Genomic DNA, 19,245 nt, shown 5'->3' with positions numbered 1-19,245 from the left:
ACTTAGCTTATGTCGGCCGACTTTATAAGTCAATCGATTTACCTGTATGTCGATCGACTGTCCTTGAAAATCGACCGACTTACATTGTATGTCGACCGATTGTTGTTTTCCTGTATTCTTTTTAAGTTTTTCGATGTAACGCTTTTCGATTTTTGTATATATGTTTGTATGGCAGAATAAATGGCTCAACTAGGTAGTCCAGTGAATGAAGACGTACATGAGGAAGAGGTGATTCTGTCCAAGAATCTTCCAGGGCTGACGGCAAGCGAAAATGCCAATCTGGAGGCATGTCTAAACGAGGAAGGACCTGAAGCAAAGGAAGGCTTCGTTGATATTATCAAGTTCTTGAAAAGGTCCAGGATTTATACTGCAATCACCCTAGAATGCAAGGCATACTACTCGCACCAACGAGAATTCTGGAACAATGCTTCTATTGTCACTGAACAAGGAAGAAAGGTGATACGAAGCAGTGTTGGTGGTACAATTGTAAAGATCTCGGCACAGACAGTTCGTGAAGACTTAGGTTTTCCAGATAATGATTCTATGCCAGTCACACTGAATAGAACTAAGGTCCGAAGGTGTCTAGTAAGATGTGGATACTCTGGTGATCCAATGAAAGGTGCTGTTAAGAGAACTCGATTCTGTCATCAATACAAATACCTAACTTTGGTGTTGTTAAGATGCATGAGTCCAATGGTAGGCGGTTTTGATGAGCTGAATGAGACTTATAGCTCAATGTTTGCAGTACTAGTTCTTCATGCGGACTTCAATTTCTCCGAAGTAATTTTCAGAAGCATGTTGGTGAACGTGAAAAAGAAGAGCCACTTAATGTTTCCTAGGTTCTTGCAGGTGATGATTGAAAAGCAAGTGCAAGGATTGAATAAGGTTTAGGAGGATGAGATTAAGCTGAATCATCTGAACGATTTGACTTTCAATCGAGTCAAGCAAAAGAGAGGTCCGGATGAACCATTCAAGAGATTGGTTGGCCACCTCGCAAATGAAAACTATGTATGTCCACCAGGTGCTGCCTGTCGTCATGAGAACAATACGTCTGGTAATGAAGATGATATCGTCGCAGTTGGTGAAGACGATCAAGAGGTTAATCAGCCACCGATAGTTGTTACAATTGAACAGACACTGGTTGATGAAGACGATGAAGGAGATGACTTTGACCCTGATCAATTCGAGCTGAGAAAGCGAAAACAATCTGAGGGTCCTTCGGTTACGACAAAGCCGAAGCAGAGGTGCATAAGATTCATTAAGAAGGCAAAAAGGACTGAGTCGTCCTCAGCTACTGAACAGCGACAATCACAGCAATCACAACCACAACGACAACCTTCAGCTACTGCTACTCAAGAAACACGTGCTGAAACTGATACAGGAGTTCATGCTGCTGCATCCACGACTGCTATTACACAAGATGCTGCGGTTTCTATATTAAGTGAGAAGGTTGTCAATATGGCTTCTGAATTTGAAAAGTTTAAAGAAAAAGCTGATGAACGAGAGAGAAGAAAGGATGCTGAGATTGCCAAACTGACCAAGCAGGTTGAAGATCAACAGGTTGAATTGAAGAAGTTACAAACTAAGTTTGATGCTCAGAATTTGCTGATTGTAAAGGTGAGACTACAGCGAACAAGGCACTGTCGAAGATGCTTGAGTGGGAAAATAATTTCGATATTGAGGCTGTTGATCTCGAGGAGGATATAGACTTTGGTAATTTTAACGATCAAGGCGAGGATGAGCTAGGTTTGGATATTGCTAAAGGCACAAGCGAGAACCCACTGTCAGTAATTCCTCTAAATATTGATTATTCTTTACGTGATTTTTTGGCAAAGCAGGATCGTCTGAATCACTCAGTTGTATTTGATGATTTAGAAGAAGGGGAGATCCCGCCGGATCTAAGCGCTGAGGAGCAGGCCGAGCTAGTGCGTCAAGAGCAACAAGCAAGTACTTCAGCTGACGCAACTGCTAGCTCATCTTTTGAGAATCGTTACGATTCTAGTGATGATTTTGAGGAAATTGTCGTAAGTAATGAAAACGACAAAGATTTTGATGAAGTAATTATTGAAGATGAACCAATAGGTGATTTTCCGGAGTACGAATGTAATAACGATAAAGATCTACCTACATTTCAAGACTAATTCAAAATGAATGAAGAGCTTCTAAACCGTAAATGCGAAGAAAAAGAAAAGACCGAAGATTTGCCTCCAGGGTTTTTACCGGTCAAGATAAATAAAGAAAAGATAGAAGTTCTAGAAGCTGAGTGGAAGATCCTGTTGAGGATCAGAAAATATTGTGAAAAGCCAGCGCCGAAACCTGAATGGATGAATTACATTAATAGACCGGCGAATCTTTTGGCTAAAGGAAAAATAATTGCGTGGGCCTACATTAAAGAGTTGAATATATACGCAATAAAGAAGGAGTACGGAGTGGATTACATCAAACATGGATACGAGTTCACGTCTCTACCGTACTTTGAATTTATGCAGGTGGCTAGGCTTAAAATGTTATATAGGGATTATGACGGAATTCCTAATATTGTCTGCAAGAAGATAAGACACTCGTACTTGTCAAAGAACTTTGAGGGATTCAGCCCTCAATTTCCCACGATCACTTATCGAACAAACAAGAAAACGGGCGAACGAAGAAAGATTGTCAAATACAAGCCAGTAAATTATATGAGAAAGGTTCCTGTGATGAAAATGCCGCAGAACTTTAGCCCACGTTTTCGCTGGTGGTACTACGATGAACGCTCAGAGGAGGCAGTCATCATTTTGGACAAATTGAAGGAAGATGAGACAGACTCGATACGGGTTTTAGATCCCGTTTGGTTGAGAAATTGCTGTGAAGCTGACATCTTCACATTGTACTACAATCGGATGCTGTACAGGCCAGAAAATAGAGTTCAAGCACAACAGTACATTCGTGTTGCAAAGGTTTGCTATTTGAATAATATGGTTACAGATCCGTACAGAGATTGAAGCAGATCGAAGACTTATGAGGAACTAGGTCTTAGGAGGAGTTTGTTAGTGCATATTTTGTAATCCCTAGTTCCATGAACTTTAACGTTTTATTCGATCATGTTGTAACCTGTAATATTGTTAAACGTTGATTGTCGATGTGTTATTTTATATTTGTAAACGTTTAAATATAATTCGTAATATTACTCGACAGTCGTCCGACTGACATGGTCAGTCGACCGACTGTCATCCACTGTCGACCGACATAGGAACTGAGGTATTTAAGCCTAATTAATCTTCATTAATTTGGTCAACAACTCTGCACATTACACACACACGAAAACTGTTCTAGGTCGAGTCTCTCTCAATCTTCATGTCCAAATACCACAGAATGTCAGTCTAGGCTTCGTGTTTATCAAGATCTAATCTTGGTTTGACTTGTACGAACCCGAAAACCCATAGATATTCGTTTAAGCTCTTTCTAGTGTTATTCCGCCTCTAGATCGTGTTAGGTTGATTCTAAGATCCTCTCTCAGCGTCTACAATAATTAAGGGTAAAATAGGTAATTAAGTATACATGAATCAAAAAGTGGTGACGAGGATATCTCCTTGCTACAGTACAAGTGGTTCAAAAATCATACTCCCTATTTGATTGCTTACAGTTAACAAAAACTCCAGTATTTTTTGGTTGCTTACAGTTTCAGTTTGTGTTAAATAACCTCAAGTGAAATAATTTTTGTAAGAATCCTACAAATTAAGGTTATGAATGGTGGTGTGGTGTTATCCACATATCATATACAATTGAGTTTCAATTGTAAATTATGGGATACCACAACTTCAATTTCACGATATAATAATAGAATCAATAATAACGTAATAAAAACCTCATTATCATCATCATCGTCATCATCAGAAGCTGTTTTGGGCGGTGATTTGAGAAAGGGGTTATTAGAACAAGTGGATAAAGAGCTCAATAATGGTGATGACAGAGCAGCACTTTCTCTTGTTAAAGAATTGCAGTCTAAACCAGGTGGTCTCAAATGCTTTGGTTCAGCTCAGCAGGTATATTCTTTATACACACATATAGTACTTTTTTTTCCGAGTAAGCGAGGAACTCTCCGATGAACGAGCACATTTATTCACCCATAGAAGGTAAAACCTCGGGTAATCAAGCCCCCGAGCACGAGACCTGGTACCTGGTGAATTGCGTATTATGCGCACCCTCTAGTCACACCCTTTTTGAACAATTTGGCATAGCCAGGAATTGAACACCCTGGTGGTGTGCTTCATTGGCCAACTCGGTAGCCACTCAGACAAGCCTGCGTGGTTACACATATAGTACTTCAAGTATGATAATTTTAATTTTTATTGTTTCATAATGATTGGAAATTGAATTACAAATTTCAATTGCAATTGTGCTGATTTTGTCTCAATTATGATTTATGTAAATGTAAGTGTATTTAGCCAGAATACTATGTACTGTTCTTAATATTCATGAATAAATAAGAAGATTTAATACAGGTACCCCAAAGGTTATACAGCTTAAATGAACTAAAACTAAATGGAATAGATACTTCATCCCTTTTAGCACCAAAGGACAACACCCTGGGTACTATTGAAAGGAATCTGCTATTCGCTGCTTTATTAGGCTTCGTTTCTGCTTGGAATGTGTTTGATTTAGGCGCCGAAGAGCTCTTATATGTCTCATTGGTCGTCTTTTTCTTATGGACACTGGACTCGGTATGCATTTCTAATAAACTTCTTATTGCTGTTTTTTGTTGCAATATCTATCTGAATCATCATATTTATAGTTTAATGGAAGTAATTGGTCATAGGTTGCGTTTGCTGGAGGAATAAGCAACCTGGTTCTTGATACTATTGGCCATAACATCAGTCGAAAATATCACAACCGAGTTATTCAAGTAAGCATCTTTCTGCTTCTATTAAAATTTGTAATCCCATTTGTAATCAAGATAGTTTGAAGATTATTAATCTTGTAGCATGAAGCTGGCCATTTCTTGATTGCTTATTTACTGGGAATACTTCCCAAAGGATACACGCTATCAAGTTTGGAAGCTTTTCAGCGAGAAGGATCACTTAATGTTCAAGCAGGGACTGTTTTTGTTGATTTTGAGTTTACTGAAGAGGTAACCTTTCATATACCCTTCTTCCAATAGGTGCAAAATGAGTGGGTTTGTCAGGTTGGGTTACGGGCCGAAAAGGGTTATATGAGTCAAGCTGGGTTGGATTGATCCACAAATATGTTTTGTCCATTACTTTTATAGGTAACAAATGCTTTAAGTATTATTACAAACCATATATTATTATATTATTGATTGATTTAAATGTCTGCATAAAATTCTTCCAAACTGCATTTATCTTGGGTCATGACAGGATCCATTAGCCTTTTCATTATTATTTTTTTTTTCTTTTTCGAAAGGCTAGGGTTGGAATCAATAACGGGGGTTTTAACACGGACCCGATCCATCAATCCATATGGGCATGTGGATTAAGCCTAAATCCTGCGTACGGGTCGGTAAAACCTCCCTCACGGGCTTTTTACAGAGTCAAGAATCGAACCCTTAACCTCAACCGTGCCCAATACTCAAGGTATTGGGGTTGAACCACTGGTCCACGAAGGCAGGTTCTAGCCTTTTCATTATTATTTGACTCATATACCCCTTCGGCCATGTAGCCCAAATAAACTCATTTCATTAGTAATCTTTCTCTCCCAAATTATAATTTGTAAATATCACCTAATTATACAATTGAAGTAATATTTTCCCATAAAAAGTTGCCTGTCATATTTGAACATAAATAATAACTTAGTTGACTGTCTAAGTTAACCTTTAGCATAGCTTTTGGGACAAAAGTATGGAAGTACATTATTGTGTATTAGTTAGGTTGTATGCTTGCCGTTCCAAAAAGAAATACAGTATATAATAAATATATAAATAAATAATTTATTGGACTTGGTATCTGGAGAATGTTTTAAAATTATTCTATTTAAGCCTAACCTTCAGTTTGCAACTTTATACGTGCAGACAAGTGCAGGAAGAGTATCAGCCACGGTATGTCACATCTTTACGTTTACCATCCCATATAGGTTACTTAAAATATTTGTGTTTGTTTTATATCATATTTGATGAAAATTATATTAATGGACTAGGTTTTAAACGGTTTTCATTAGTATACAACAACAACAACAACAACAACAACAAAACCCAATACCACATAAATGGTGTATGGGGGAGGTGAGATCCTGCCCCTATCAAAATTTTCATCAAATATTCATCAAATATTATATAACACTAACAAAAAAACATAAATGGTGTATGGGGGAGGTGAGATGTAGACAATCCTGCCCCTATCAAAATTTGCATCAAATATTCATCAAATATTATATAACACTAACAAAAAAATCTAAAGTCAAAGTTGAAAAAGAAAGACTTCAAAAGTCAAAAAGTCAAAGTTGCTAAAACGAGTCTACATGATGATGAGAACACGTTTTTCAGATGCTGAACAGGTTTTCATGTATAGCATTAGCTGGAGTTGCTACTGAATATCTTCTTTACGGTTACGCTGAAGGAGGTCTTGCTGATGTCAACACGGTAAACCTTCTTGCACATTATTTTCAGTTACCTTTGTTTTTTGAATACTAATTGTTGTCTTTTTATGTTGTGAAAAGTAGTTGGATAGGTTACTAAACAGTTTAGGATTCACTCAAAAGAAAGCAGATTCTCAAGTCAGATGGGCCGTACTTAACACCATCCTAATCCTGCGTCGCCATGAACAAGCACGAACCCAACTTGCTAAGGCCATGTCCGAGGGACAATCAGTGGGTTCTTGCATTGATATTATAGAGAAAAACATCGACGAAAATGAAATATAGTGCAGTTCTTTATAAAACTACTGTTAAGTTAGATCTTTTTGGCGAATGTAATGTACATATGATTTTTTTTTAGGTAAAGGGTATACACCCGGTAAATTATATATATCAAAAAATATTACATGAGAAACGGTTGATGCAAACAAAGCACACAACCAGCAAGCCAAAAAACTAGCCAATCAAACAAGGAAGACAAAAGCAAAAACTATATTTTCCACTTCATCTTCACCTCCAACACATGTTGTGAATTTTTGAACCTCAAAGACATTAACTTCAGTCTCACTGTGTTGTAAATGTCTTTATAAACTTGCTCTGCTTTGCGTTTTGTTCGGTTGAACAAACACCGATTTCGTTCTTGCCATATGTAGTAGATGGTAGCGGCAAATAATAGTTTAGAGACTACGACTCTAGCCACCCGCGTATGAGAAATCGGACTGATCTTATGTATAACCTCTTTCCAGTTATCCCCTAGAGATCGTAAGGGCATCAAACCTTGAACCTGATTCCACACTTGCTTAGAATACGTACATTCAAAGAATAAATGATTGTGGGAGTCTTGTTGGTTACCACACAACGAGCATGACAAATTAACATTCTGATTAGCGCATATATCCCATACTCTAATCTTATCTTGAGTTTTCAGCTTTTCACCCACCATTAACCAAACAATAAAAGCATGACGCGGTATGCATTGTGAGAACCACACTACCGAATGCCATATTACTTTTGTTGCACGTGGTCTGAATGTTTCCCATGCTTCCTTAGTCGAGAAATCAACCAAATTTCCATCAGATTGTCGCCAACACATAACATCAGACTTTGATAAATCAGGAGGCCTAACATTCATGAGCATTGGAAATTTATCAATCCATGGATCCGGCCATTGCCATCCAGCATTAAAGATCAAATCTGCCACCTTTGTGTCGTCCGAATAGCCAGCGCTAGTAACGTATCTATGAGTAATATGCTCACTAAGTGGCCCATAATCAGTCCATGTATCATGCCACGCTGAAGTTACATTTCCATCACCAACTTTATGGATGATAAACGGCCTTACTATACTTCTCATTTGCAGCATCTTACGCCACCCATAACTTGCTGAACTAGAAGCGTCTACCTTCCAAAAATTATGTTTATTAAGTCTATAAGTATGGATCCATTTTACCCACATAGATTGTTTATGATTTAATAAACACCATATATGATAAGACATTAAAGCCAAGTTCCATGCTTTTAGACTTTTGATTCCAAGACCACCCTCTTCTTTAGGAAGACAAACATTCTTCCAACTAACCTTAGCCTTTCCTCTCTTCAAATCTCCTTTGCACCAAAGAAATCCACGTACTGATTTCTCAATATCATGGATAATAGCATCAGGAAGTACAAAAACAGATGACCAGTAAACCTGCATAGGGGATAGAACCGAGTTTATCAGCTGAAGTCTACCCGCATATGACAAAAACTTGTTTTTCCAATCTTGAATTTTAATTTTAATCCGATCAACCAAGCTTTTACAATCTTTGTAGTAGAGACGGGACGAGATCAAAGGCACACCCAAGTAACGTACCGGTAACACTCCTTCCTCAAACGACATTAAGGATAGAATCACCTTCTTTAAGCTTATAGAGACATTGGAGAAAAAAGCCGTACTTTTTGGAAGGCTAGGCGTCAAGCCCGAGCATGCTTTAAATTCGGCCAAAGCATCAGATAAAGGCTTAACAGATCCAACACTCGCATGGGCAAAAAGAAAGAGATCATCTGCAAAGCAAATGTTCACAATTTCTTGCGCCTCACATTTGGGATGGTATTTAAAATCATCAGAATGTAGAACATTTCTTTTGATCATTAATGTTAAACATTCCATGACCAAGGTGAATAAGTATGGGGACAGAGGATCCCCTTGCCTCAAGCCTCTTTTTCCCTTAAAATAGCCATGGAGCTCCCCATTTATATTAATAGAGAAAGAGGTTGTGGAAACACATTTCATTATCCATTTAATCATGGTACGATGGAAACCAAAGTATAATAAAATGTTTTCCAAAAACTTCCAATCAACGGTGTCATACGCCTTTTGAATGTCAACTTTAAAAGCGCATCGAGGGGTACCTCTATCCAAGTGGTAGTTCTTCATAATCTCTTGAGTAACCAAGATGTTATCTGAAATACGTCTCCCGGGAATGAAGGCTGACTGGTTATCACTGACAATACTATCCAGACTTCCTTTAATTCTAGCTGTAATTATTTTGCTAATACATTTGTATATGACATTGCAGCAGGATATGGGCCGATAGTCGTTAACTTTGCAAGGTGTTTCAACCTTCGGAATTAGAGCAAGGATGGTATGGTTGATCTCAGTCAACAACTGACTGTTATTGAAAAAATCAATCACAGCCTTACATACATCCGGACCAACAATCTCCCACGCTTTCTTAAAGAAAACCGAAGTGTACCCATCCGGTCCCGGAGCTTTGTCTTCCCCAATTTCGAAAATAGCAGCTTTGACTTCATTATCAGTAACCGGACATATCATGTCTAAAGCTTGGATCGGAGATAATTTCTTCAAAAATAGATTATTGGGGTCGGAAATCCTCTCACATGGATGTGAAGATCCTAAGAATTCCATATAATGGTTAACAAAGATATCTGAGACCATTGGCCCTTCAATAACCGAACCCTGAGAATCCATAATGGCATTAATTCTACTTTTATTCGCCTTGCCTTTAATGATTTTATGGAAGTACTTCGTGTTACAATCTCCCGCTTTTAACCATTCCACCTTAGATTTCTGCTTTAAGAATCGCTCTTCGTCCCATATGGCATCGTTAAATTCTTTGAGCTTAACAGCCTCTGCTTCGCGAAGATATTCCGAAGTAGGATTTTTATCAAGGTCCAACTGAAGTTGGTCTAGCTCAGATCTTAATTTACAAACATTAGCATGAAGGTTGCCTTTGTTCCACATGATTTTACGAATAGGCTTTTTTAAATCTCTGAGTCGCTTCACCACCCTATACATAGTGTGCCCTTCAATTTGTTTTTTCCAGCCATCCGAAACACAGTCAATAAACCCCTCCTTATCCGCAATGTAGTTGCTGAAACGAAACATTTGTGGCTTTGCAGGCGCTGAATGCGGAATTTTGAGCACCGATGGGCTATGGTCTGATATTCTGTACGGTTGAAAGATTGCATATGCATTAATATATTTAGAAAGAAAAACATCATTAACCAATACCCGGTCAATTTTCCTCAGAATACCATCATTCGTCTTTGGTTTTTGATTCCATGTGAATTGTAATCCCATGCTATTTATGTCAACCATTTGACTGTTATCAAGGCATTCTTTAAAGTCACGCATTGCTACGGTCATATTAGACCCACCTGTAGTTGACTCATCCAAATTCAAAGCAACATTAAAGTCCCCAAGGATCACCCATGGATTACCGCCCACAAAGCCATGATGCATTTCAATATCATTCCACAAAAATCTTCTTTGTATGTAGCTGTTAGAAGCATATACAAAAGACGTAAAGAACTGGCTACCATCGCTATTAACACGAATCTGACAATGTATCACCTGGTTTGTGATTGCTAACACCATCACGTGAACAAGCAACGGGTTCCACCCCAATATAATACGGGTACCTGACACACATAAACTACTATTGGACGTCCAGTCCCAAGCAGGAAACACATTATTACATATAGAGCTCAAATTAGATAACGAAACATGAGACTCTAACACCGCACAAACACATAAATTGTTACTAGTAATAACCTCACGAACCTCTTTTTGTTTAGGGATGACGTTCAAACCCCTAATGTTCCATGAAGCTATACTAATCATGGGAACCGTTTTTAACGGGAGTGCTTGCCCCCTCAGTCATGTTAATCGAGTCGACCTCAATATCACTATCCTCGTCAATAAGCTGACCATTATGAGTTTTCAACCCATCACCATCATCTTCATCATTTAAATCATTCAAGGCAGTAAATGGGTTCTCATCAGTTGTTGTGTTCTTTAATCCACTTGTTCCTGCCACTTTATTAGCCACACCTTCACCATTGGTATTATTCATTTTACGTCGGTATACAAACTTTGCTTTTGGTTTGACAACCAAAAAACCATCTCCTGTTTTCTGCTTTCCACCCACAGTGCTCTTGGATTGTTTAGTCACCTTCTGATATCCTCCATCGACAGTCTTATTCGCTTCAGGGACCGGGATACTTTTTGGACATTGTGCATCACGATGACCAAAAATTTTACAGTTATCACACCGCGGTGGTTTCCATTCGTATTCCACTTTCACTATGCTAATAGTTTTGGTGTCTCCCTTAGGATTAGGGATCGCTATCTTTAAGCTTTCTTTTGGATCAGACTCAGCTGTAACTTCAAGCATGGCACGTGCATAATTAGGTCTACCCCAAGCATCCTGACACATAGAACTTGTATACGAATCTAACATTATTGGAATACCGACCTTAGAAGCAATAGAACTTAATCCATCTTCCGTAAATCCTGCGAGAGGTATGTCATGTAGCTTCACCCACACTGGAACACGCTTAAGATCCTCTTTCATTAGAGTAATTTCAGGCGACCATTTATTTAGAATTATTGGAATTGTTCGAATAATCCATGGTCCGTTTTCAAGAACTCCATTCATACCCGTTTCCGTTGTGAATTTAAAGAAGAAGAATCCTTTCGCATTCATCATAACCTTTTCGATCCCATACTTCTTCCAAACGTTCATTACATAATTATGGACCACCGGGTATGCCACTCGTTTTCCCAGAAAATAGCCATAGATAGTATGACGATATCTTTCTTGCGTTTCCAAAACAGACGACAGTGGAATTTCCACGTCTATATCGTCCTCTAGAGACTTCTGTGTTTCCATAAACCTGAAATTTACTTTCTTTTGAGGCTGCAACGTGTTTAAGGCATTCAGGTATGGAGACACATTATGTGTGGCCTCTTTCCCATCATCCTTAGGGCTAGTTATTGTGTTTTCATTCAGTTTAATTTGGCCAACCAAGCTAGACCTACAATCATTATTTTTCGCAAGGGATGGAACCAATTCTGGAAACTCATAGTCCTCCAATGGTGGTGTAATATTAGTGTTTGGAATTGGAACTTCACTAACACTAACCTGGTCTACATCTCTATCATCATGTTCATCCAGCGTAACCGGTAAGCCAGTTAGAGGATCAAGCTTTTGGCGTTGCCCAGACTTCAATTCTTTGTTTACTGATCTGTTCGAATCATCACTATCGCTAATCTCTTCATCTCCTCCAATAGCCCTGCTGCGTAAAACTCTAGTTGCAGTTTGGGTCTGTTTTTTCTTTTTTCCTCCGGAATTTTTGCCCATGATACTTCACGAGTGCAATTCAGAAGCCAAATAGATGGATAAAGCAATTGAAACGGTGAAAAATTGACGGAAAATTGCTAATTTATGGCCGGAGTAACCATAAACCCTAGTCGCATTTAGTCGTCATAAAAAGAGTAAAGTTTTTTTAACTTTTATTGTGATTGATTTAAAGTTAGCACCTGCATTAATGTACATATGATCGTATAGTGGGAAACAATTGTACATAAATACATACGATATGTATATTCCTTGAAGGATGATAGGGTGTCTTTTGTGATACACATGTTAATCTTACGGCATAAAAAGTGAAACCATACATCAAAACTGAAAAGTAGCAAATAAACAACTTACTTTGGTAGAAGTAGCTGGATTCGGAGTGTTTGTTAAATAGCTAGAGTTAAAAGCTTATGTTTGTGAATTAATTGATGAAAATATAAAATGTAAAAGAGTACGGTACATTTTTTTGGCAATATTCTATTGACTAAATTACGTCGGTCGTCCCTCAACTTGTACTCAACTTTCGCACGATATACTTAATCTATTTTTATTTTTTGCTTGACTCGTCCCTGATGTTGTACAATTTAACGATGATCGTCCCTCCGTCTACTTTCCGTTTCTTGTTTCTACTAAGCTGAATTATATGCGTAATTGCATATAATGTGGGAGTATTTTAGTCTTTTTGTTCTTTCTTCCCTTATTTTCATCCTCAATATTTCATAAACCCTAGTTTCTTTCTCTAGCTTACCTTCTCATTCTTTCATTAGAAAATCATAAATCCTAGTATTTTTACTAATTCAAATCCAAATTCACATCCAAACTAAAACTTAAAATTAAATTTAAATCAATAATTTCAGGATTCTAAAACTTTAAACGACAAGTTTAACCTGCAAATCGATGTTACTAAAACTATTCGTCACTCATTTAAACGAGACACCAATGTTCAGATATAGTATATATGGTATTAAATAAAAATCCACCATCTTGGTCGTTAAATACTTAAATCAATAAAAATACTAGTATTTGAAAGAGAAGACTACATGCACTTTTTGTCCCGACTATTGTCATGGTTGACTACAACCAACCACTGCATTATTTCAAATTTACAAGATAATAAATCAAGCATTTTGCCCCTTTTATACCTTACCCCATTTTCATGCCTCCTGATATGACCTAGTTCGAGACAGTCTAATCTTTAACAGAATCAAGAGAGGGAAAACAAAATTTCGAATTGATTGATGAGAATTTGTTATCCAGTTACATGGATTCAGCTCCTACATATTACAATTCGTTTGCCCTAACCACTTCTAACAAACTTAACAACTTGTGTAACTGACTTCTTAATCCCCACGTGCCAATTGATTATCCTTAGCCCACTTGAGCTTATTTATTTATCTTCTGGGCCTGGAGTCGTTGATGGGCTCCTTTTTGACTGGGTTAGCTGGCTTTGTATCTGTATCATTACTTCAATCTTCCAAACAAACCACGTCGTCATGGTTCTGAGTTTCTTGTGTTTCCTTAAAATCATCAACATCAATCTAAGTTGCCTCCTCATTTGGTAACAACTCTCATTTAACCAAGACTTGCGAAATCATTAGACCATTTCATAGAATTTCACCAGTATCAAGCACATGTTGAGGAGCTAAACCATACCACTACAGTTGTCTGCCTCTGGCAATGGATTACATCTCCCTTAAACTTTTTCATCAAAGATACATGAAAAACAGGATGTATGCAAGAATACTGCATTAATTTTCTTCTCCATCTTATAAGGTCTAAAGTATCTTCTACTTAACATTTGGTTAATTCTCTTCACCACTGACAGTTGGCGATAGGGGTGTAGCTTCACCCATACCAAATCACTCTCCTTGAAATCCTATCAGTTCCATGTCAATAAGCAATCAGCTTCATTTTTGCATCTACATGTAATAAAGCTTGCCTTAAAATCTTGACTTTTTCATGCCTGTGTTGCATAAGTGAATGTAATGTTTCTACTTTTGTGTTGTCATTCAAATAGTATGATATAACCAGTGATGCTCTCCCACACATAGCTTCAAAGGACTCATGCCAACCTCAAGATTTGAAATTCCTTAAGTAACTCAGTGAGTGTCTTTCTGTTACTGTTGTGTTGTAATGGAATTCAGCCAAAGATAAAAACTTATACCATTCGTTTGGACAATATTCAACTAAACATCTCAAATACTGCCCAAGGCATATATTGATAAGCTCTGTTTGGCCATTTGACTGAGGGTGATATGATGAAGACAAACTGATTTTTTTCTGATTCAGTCTTCACAGTTCAAACCAAAATTTGCTCAAAATACCTTGCCTCTATCAGAACTATAGACCTCGGCATAACATGATTCTTGTAAACTATCTCAAAAAACAACTTTGCCACTGATGAAGCAGTGGCACAGTATATTTGGTAGTGAATACCCAAACATGAACCCCATTTTGACAAACGATCTACTACCACACATATCACATTATAGCCAAATATAATTGGTAAGCCAGTAGTGAAGTCAATATTAATGTCCTTCCAAAATTGACTAGGAACATTTAATGGTTGTAAAAACCCATATGGAGCTAGATTCCAAGTTTTCACCTGCTAAAATCACATAATCACTAACAAATACCTCCATATCATGTTTTAATCATTGCCAATAGAAATTTGCAGCAATCAACAAATAGCTTATCTGTATTCCAGAATGACCACTAATAGGTGAAGAATGATACTCTTCCAATAACTGCCTCCTTAAACTACTAACCCGAGGAATGTAAATCCTCAATTTTGTAATAAATCAAGCCATTTACAAATCTCCAATTTTCCATTTTTTCTACTTCAATGTTATATCAGTTATTAACTCATGTAACTTATCATCTTGTGCAATAATTTGTTTCAGTTCATCAATAAACACAAACTGTATAGTAGATAATGCTTACAAAGATCCAGAAACAATGGGAATTCTTGACCAGGCATCAGCCGCAACATTGATCATCCCAGTTTTGTACACTCTCTCATATCGATAACATAATAATTTGGTCAAATAGTGCTGCTAATCAGAAGTTTGGATAGTTTGGTCCATTAAACTTTCTAAACCTCTGTGATCAGTAAACATAGTGAATTTAGCCCCTAACAAGTATTGTCTCCACTTTGAAATGGCAGCAGCCATGGCATGTAATTCTCTAATGTTAATGTATGTGGAGGATTCCTGAAGTTTTAAACTAATCTTCTTGTTGAAATAAGCAATGGGGTGCTTTTCTTGCACAAACACAACACATATACCCACTCCACTTGCATCAGTATTTATTTGAAAAGGCATTATCAAATTAGGCAGAGCTAGTATTGGAGCTGTCACCAACTCACCATCTTAGTTTTCAAATCTCTAAATGAATTTTCAGCTGATTCATTCCAACCAAAAGCATCTTTTTAGGAAGTTCTATCATAGGTGCAGCAATTGAGGCATAACCTTTAATAAATTTTCTATAGTACCCGGTTATCCCATTGCTTAGTGTTTCGTGGACTTGTCAGCTTGTATTTTGGTTGGATGATATGGCATAAACGGACGGTTTATTTTAGTGCAACGTCATTGGATTGCTAATCGCCAATTCACCCCAATTCATTTGTAAAATTTCTTTCTTCCATTAATTTTTTAACTTTCTTGTTCTTTTAATATTTTTGCTATTCAATTATGGTAAAGAGTTCAACAACTAAAAACCATGAATCTAAATAGCAAAATCTCAATTATTTACATTAAACCAATAATTTTACAAGTAAAAAATTTGAATCAGGGGGCGTGTGACCCCGAATACACCACTCTAGATCTTACCCTGATACCAAGGTTGTAGCCTAGCTATACTGTACAAAAAGGTTTTACCCAGTTGCGTGAAGTTCTATGCTCACATTCAGAGGCGAAACTAGGATTTTTTTTGACCGGGGGCAAAAAAAAAATTTTAAACCGTAGCAATTTTTTTGGATACAATTTGAAGATTTTTGGGCAAAAGTTGGAGATTTTGGGGCAAAATTTGAAGATTTTGGGGCAAAAGTTGGAGAATTTTGGGCAAAATTTGAAGGTTTTGGGGCAAAATATGTAGGTTTGGGGGCAAAAAAAAAAAAATCCACCGGGGGCAAAGTCGAAAAACCCAAAAATTTTACACTGAAAAAAAAAATCCACCGGGGGCGCCCGCCCCCCTGCCCTTCATCATTTTCGCCTCTGCTCATATGTAAACTTCATGTAGCTCTCATGTAGATAATTTATACAGTACTTAATTTTATATATTATACATTTGCTTTCAAGAAAACATAAAAAATTGTTGAAGATTAATTTATGTGTATTTTATTTATTTGGTTATGTTATTGTTATTACTCCGTATCATTGTTCTTATTCTTATATACTAATAGTCACAACAATTTTATATATTATACATTTTTATAATTTTTATTGCGTGAAGTTCTATGCTCATATGTATACTTCATGAAGCCCTCGTGTACATAATTTATGCGGAGTACTTAATTTTATATATTATATATATATATGCTTTCAAGAAATGATAAAAAATTGTCGAAGATTAATATATGTGTATTTTATTTATTTTGATATGTTATACTTATTATCATGGTTCTCATATACTAATAGTCACAACAATTTTAGTCGTTTAGTAATTTAAGAATTGTAGCTTTATGTAGTGTGACGTTGTTCACTTCTTAATTTTTTACACAGTAGTAACAGCTAATTAAGAAAACCATTTGAAGACGTGGCAAATAATGGATGATCTCAAGTACGATTTGACTTTACGGGAAAGTATTAGGAAAATCATTAGGCCACTCTTATCGGCAGCGCCGTTGGGGCTTCTTTGGGCCGTCGTTGGTTCGACGCCATTGCTGCAGCCGCGGTTGCCAGCGCCAATGAACCACCGTGCTACCAAATGCTATCTAACTACATTTTGCAAGACTAAGTGGGGCCCGATTTTTGAAATTAAAAAAGAAAAAGAAAATAATAATAAAAAAGCATATCGTCGTTGGGGAGTAACGCTAATAATATAATATTTTTTTTGTTTAAAAAACTTTTATTTTTCATATATAAACACTACCTCTTTATACATTATCTCATCAAACATTACAAACACCATCTCATTTTCAAACACTATCTCAAATTCTCATTCAACCCTAAAAATTTCATAAAAAACACCAAATAAAACAAACAATTGAACAACCTTCAAACAATGTCGAGTCTGCTATGTGGTGTTTATTACTCCAAGATACCACGCAACACAACATTGTCATTCCAATGTCGGGATCCTCGTCTTTCCCTCAGCAAAATTTTCCCCGACCAAATTTCCCTCAACAAAATTTCACACAACCCTATCCCCAACACAATCTCTGTTTCGCGGGGTACGTACTGCCACAACATTTTGGTGGATACGCACCTCCACCACAATTCGCAAACCCTCACCAATCCGTGTATCAACAAAATTTTAATACACCAATTAGTACACCGTCAGAAAGTTTCCAACCCGAGCCGGATGCGGTCCAAAAAACACAATTGGAGGTCGAAGAAATACGCCAAGGAGTACAAGTCCGACGACGATGAAGAATAAATTCTATCTTTTAAAATTTTGTAGTATTTTAATTATGTATTGTTTTTTAATTTTATTTGTACTTTTTTTTAATGAAATATGTGCTTTTATTTTAATGAAAATTTCTATTTTAAAATATTTTTATTTTGAATTTCTGAATTATTATTTTTATTTATACTTAAATATAAACACGATTTATAAATAATAATATTAATAACAATAACAACAACAACAACAATAATAATAATAATAATAATAATAATAATAATAATAATAATAAAGTGGAGTCAATGTAGTTGATGTGATGAATATTAGTGAATGTGATGAGTTAAGCTAAAGGAAAAAGTTGGTGGGTTGGCGCTGATGTAGCGCAACGTGGTTGTTTGACATGTGTCATTGATAAGAATAGTCTTACAAGACAAAGTGCTCATGGCTTTTATTTTTTTCTTCTAAATTTTTTAATATATATATATATATATATATATATATATATATATATATATATATATATATATATATATATATATATATATATATACTTTTTGTTCAAATATTTCTACCAATTTTCGATATGCATATTGTATAATTATATAATACTTGAAAACTTTTTAACTTATGGAGTATAACGAAATCATTTATTGTCGTGAATGATTTTCTGCTATAGTACAATTGATTATTTTATTTTTTTCGGCGAAAATAGAAATATATTAAATTAAAGGATACTTCATCACAAAAATGAAGATCCAACGATTACACAATTCCTTGGAGAATGTATTCATTGATGATCTTTAATATTGAAACAATATTTAAGTTATTAAGCAGAATCATTTATCGTAATAAAACACAATTCCTTGGAGAATGTATTCATTTGGTATCCATGCAGTTATTAGTTTGTACTCAATATATATTATTAGCATAATGTCACGGACTTATCTCGATAAGCTCACGTGCGCCACTTAGTCTCTACTAAGTCAGCCTTTCTCGGACCTTATAACGATTCAAGTAACCAAAAGAGAAAATATTATAGAAAAAGTGGAATTGAAGAAAATACTTATATTGCTTGAGAATGCTTTACAAGAGAGAATGTTTGAGATTTGAGGTGTGGTGTGCCAAATGAGACCACCCCTATTTATACTACTCATATCACAAAATGGATGGCTAGGGTTAAATACAATGGATGGCTAAGATCTAAGAACTAGAAGCTTCATGTATCTAGATATTTCCATGGACATTCTATACCATTCCATGGAAGAACTCATGGGAAAGTTCTAGTGAACTTCCATGAGGTTCTTGGGCCTTCTTTGATTTTCACATATTGGGCCATAAACTTAGTGGGTTGGGCCATAAAATTGTTGGATTGTGACATTCTCCCCCACCTAAGCTCACGACGTCCTCGTCGTGTGATCCTCGTGATACTTCTTGATTTTGTCTGTGAACTGCCACAATAGGTCTTCGGCCT

At 36.5% G+C, this 19,245-nt stretch overlaps 2 protein-coding genes across 2 annotated transcripts; one reads left to right on the top strand and one right to left on the bottom strand.

Moving 5' to 3' along the window:
• Positions 1–3,567: 3,567 nt before the first annotated feature.
• LOC139857403 (uncharacterized) lies at positions 3,568–12,526 on the top strand. Its single transcript, XM_071846153.1, has 8 exons — positions 3,568–4,022; positions 4,482–4,700; positions 4,796–4,882; positions 4,961–5,107; positions 6,005–6,031; positions 6,476–6,571; positions 6,652–6,915; positions 12,413–12,526. Exons 1-7 carry the CDS (start codon positions 3,723–3,725, stop codon positions 6,850–6,852), a joined length of 1,077 nt encoding a protein of 358 aa, XP_071702254.1. The 5' UTR covers positions 3,568–3,722; the 3' UTR covers positions 6,853–6,915; positions 12,413–12,526.
• On the bottom strand, positions 7,055–12,212 carry LOC139859634 (uncharacterized). The gene is made up of 2 exons (XM_071848412.1): positions 10,697–12,212; positions 7,055–10,581 (listed from the first exon to the last, which is right to left on the bottom strand). The coding sequence occupies exons 1-2, from the start codon at positions 12,210–12,212 to the stop codon at positions 7,055–7,057; spliced, it is 5,043 nt and encodes a 1,680-aa protein (XP_071704513.1).
• Positions 12,527–19,245: the final 6,719 nt, after the last annotated feature.

The sequence above is a fragment of the Rutidosis leptorrhynchoides genome, chromosome 7 (genome assembly GCF_046630445.1).
Source record: "Rutidosis leptorrhynchoides isolate AG116_Rl617_1_P2 chromosome 7, CSIRO_AGI_Rlap_v1, whole genome shotgun sequence".
Classification (NCBI taxonomy): domain Eukaryota; kingdom Viridiplantae; phylum Streptophyta; class Magnoliopsida; order Asterales; family Asteraceae; genus Rutidosis; species Rutidosis leptorrhynchoides.
Note: the sequence above shows the minus strand (reverse complement) of the source record. Positions and strands in the feature narration are given on the sequence as shown.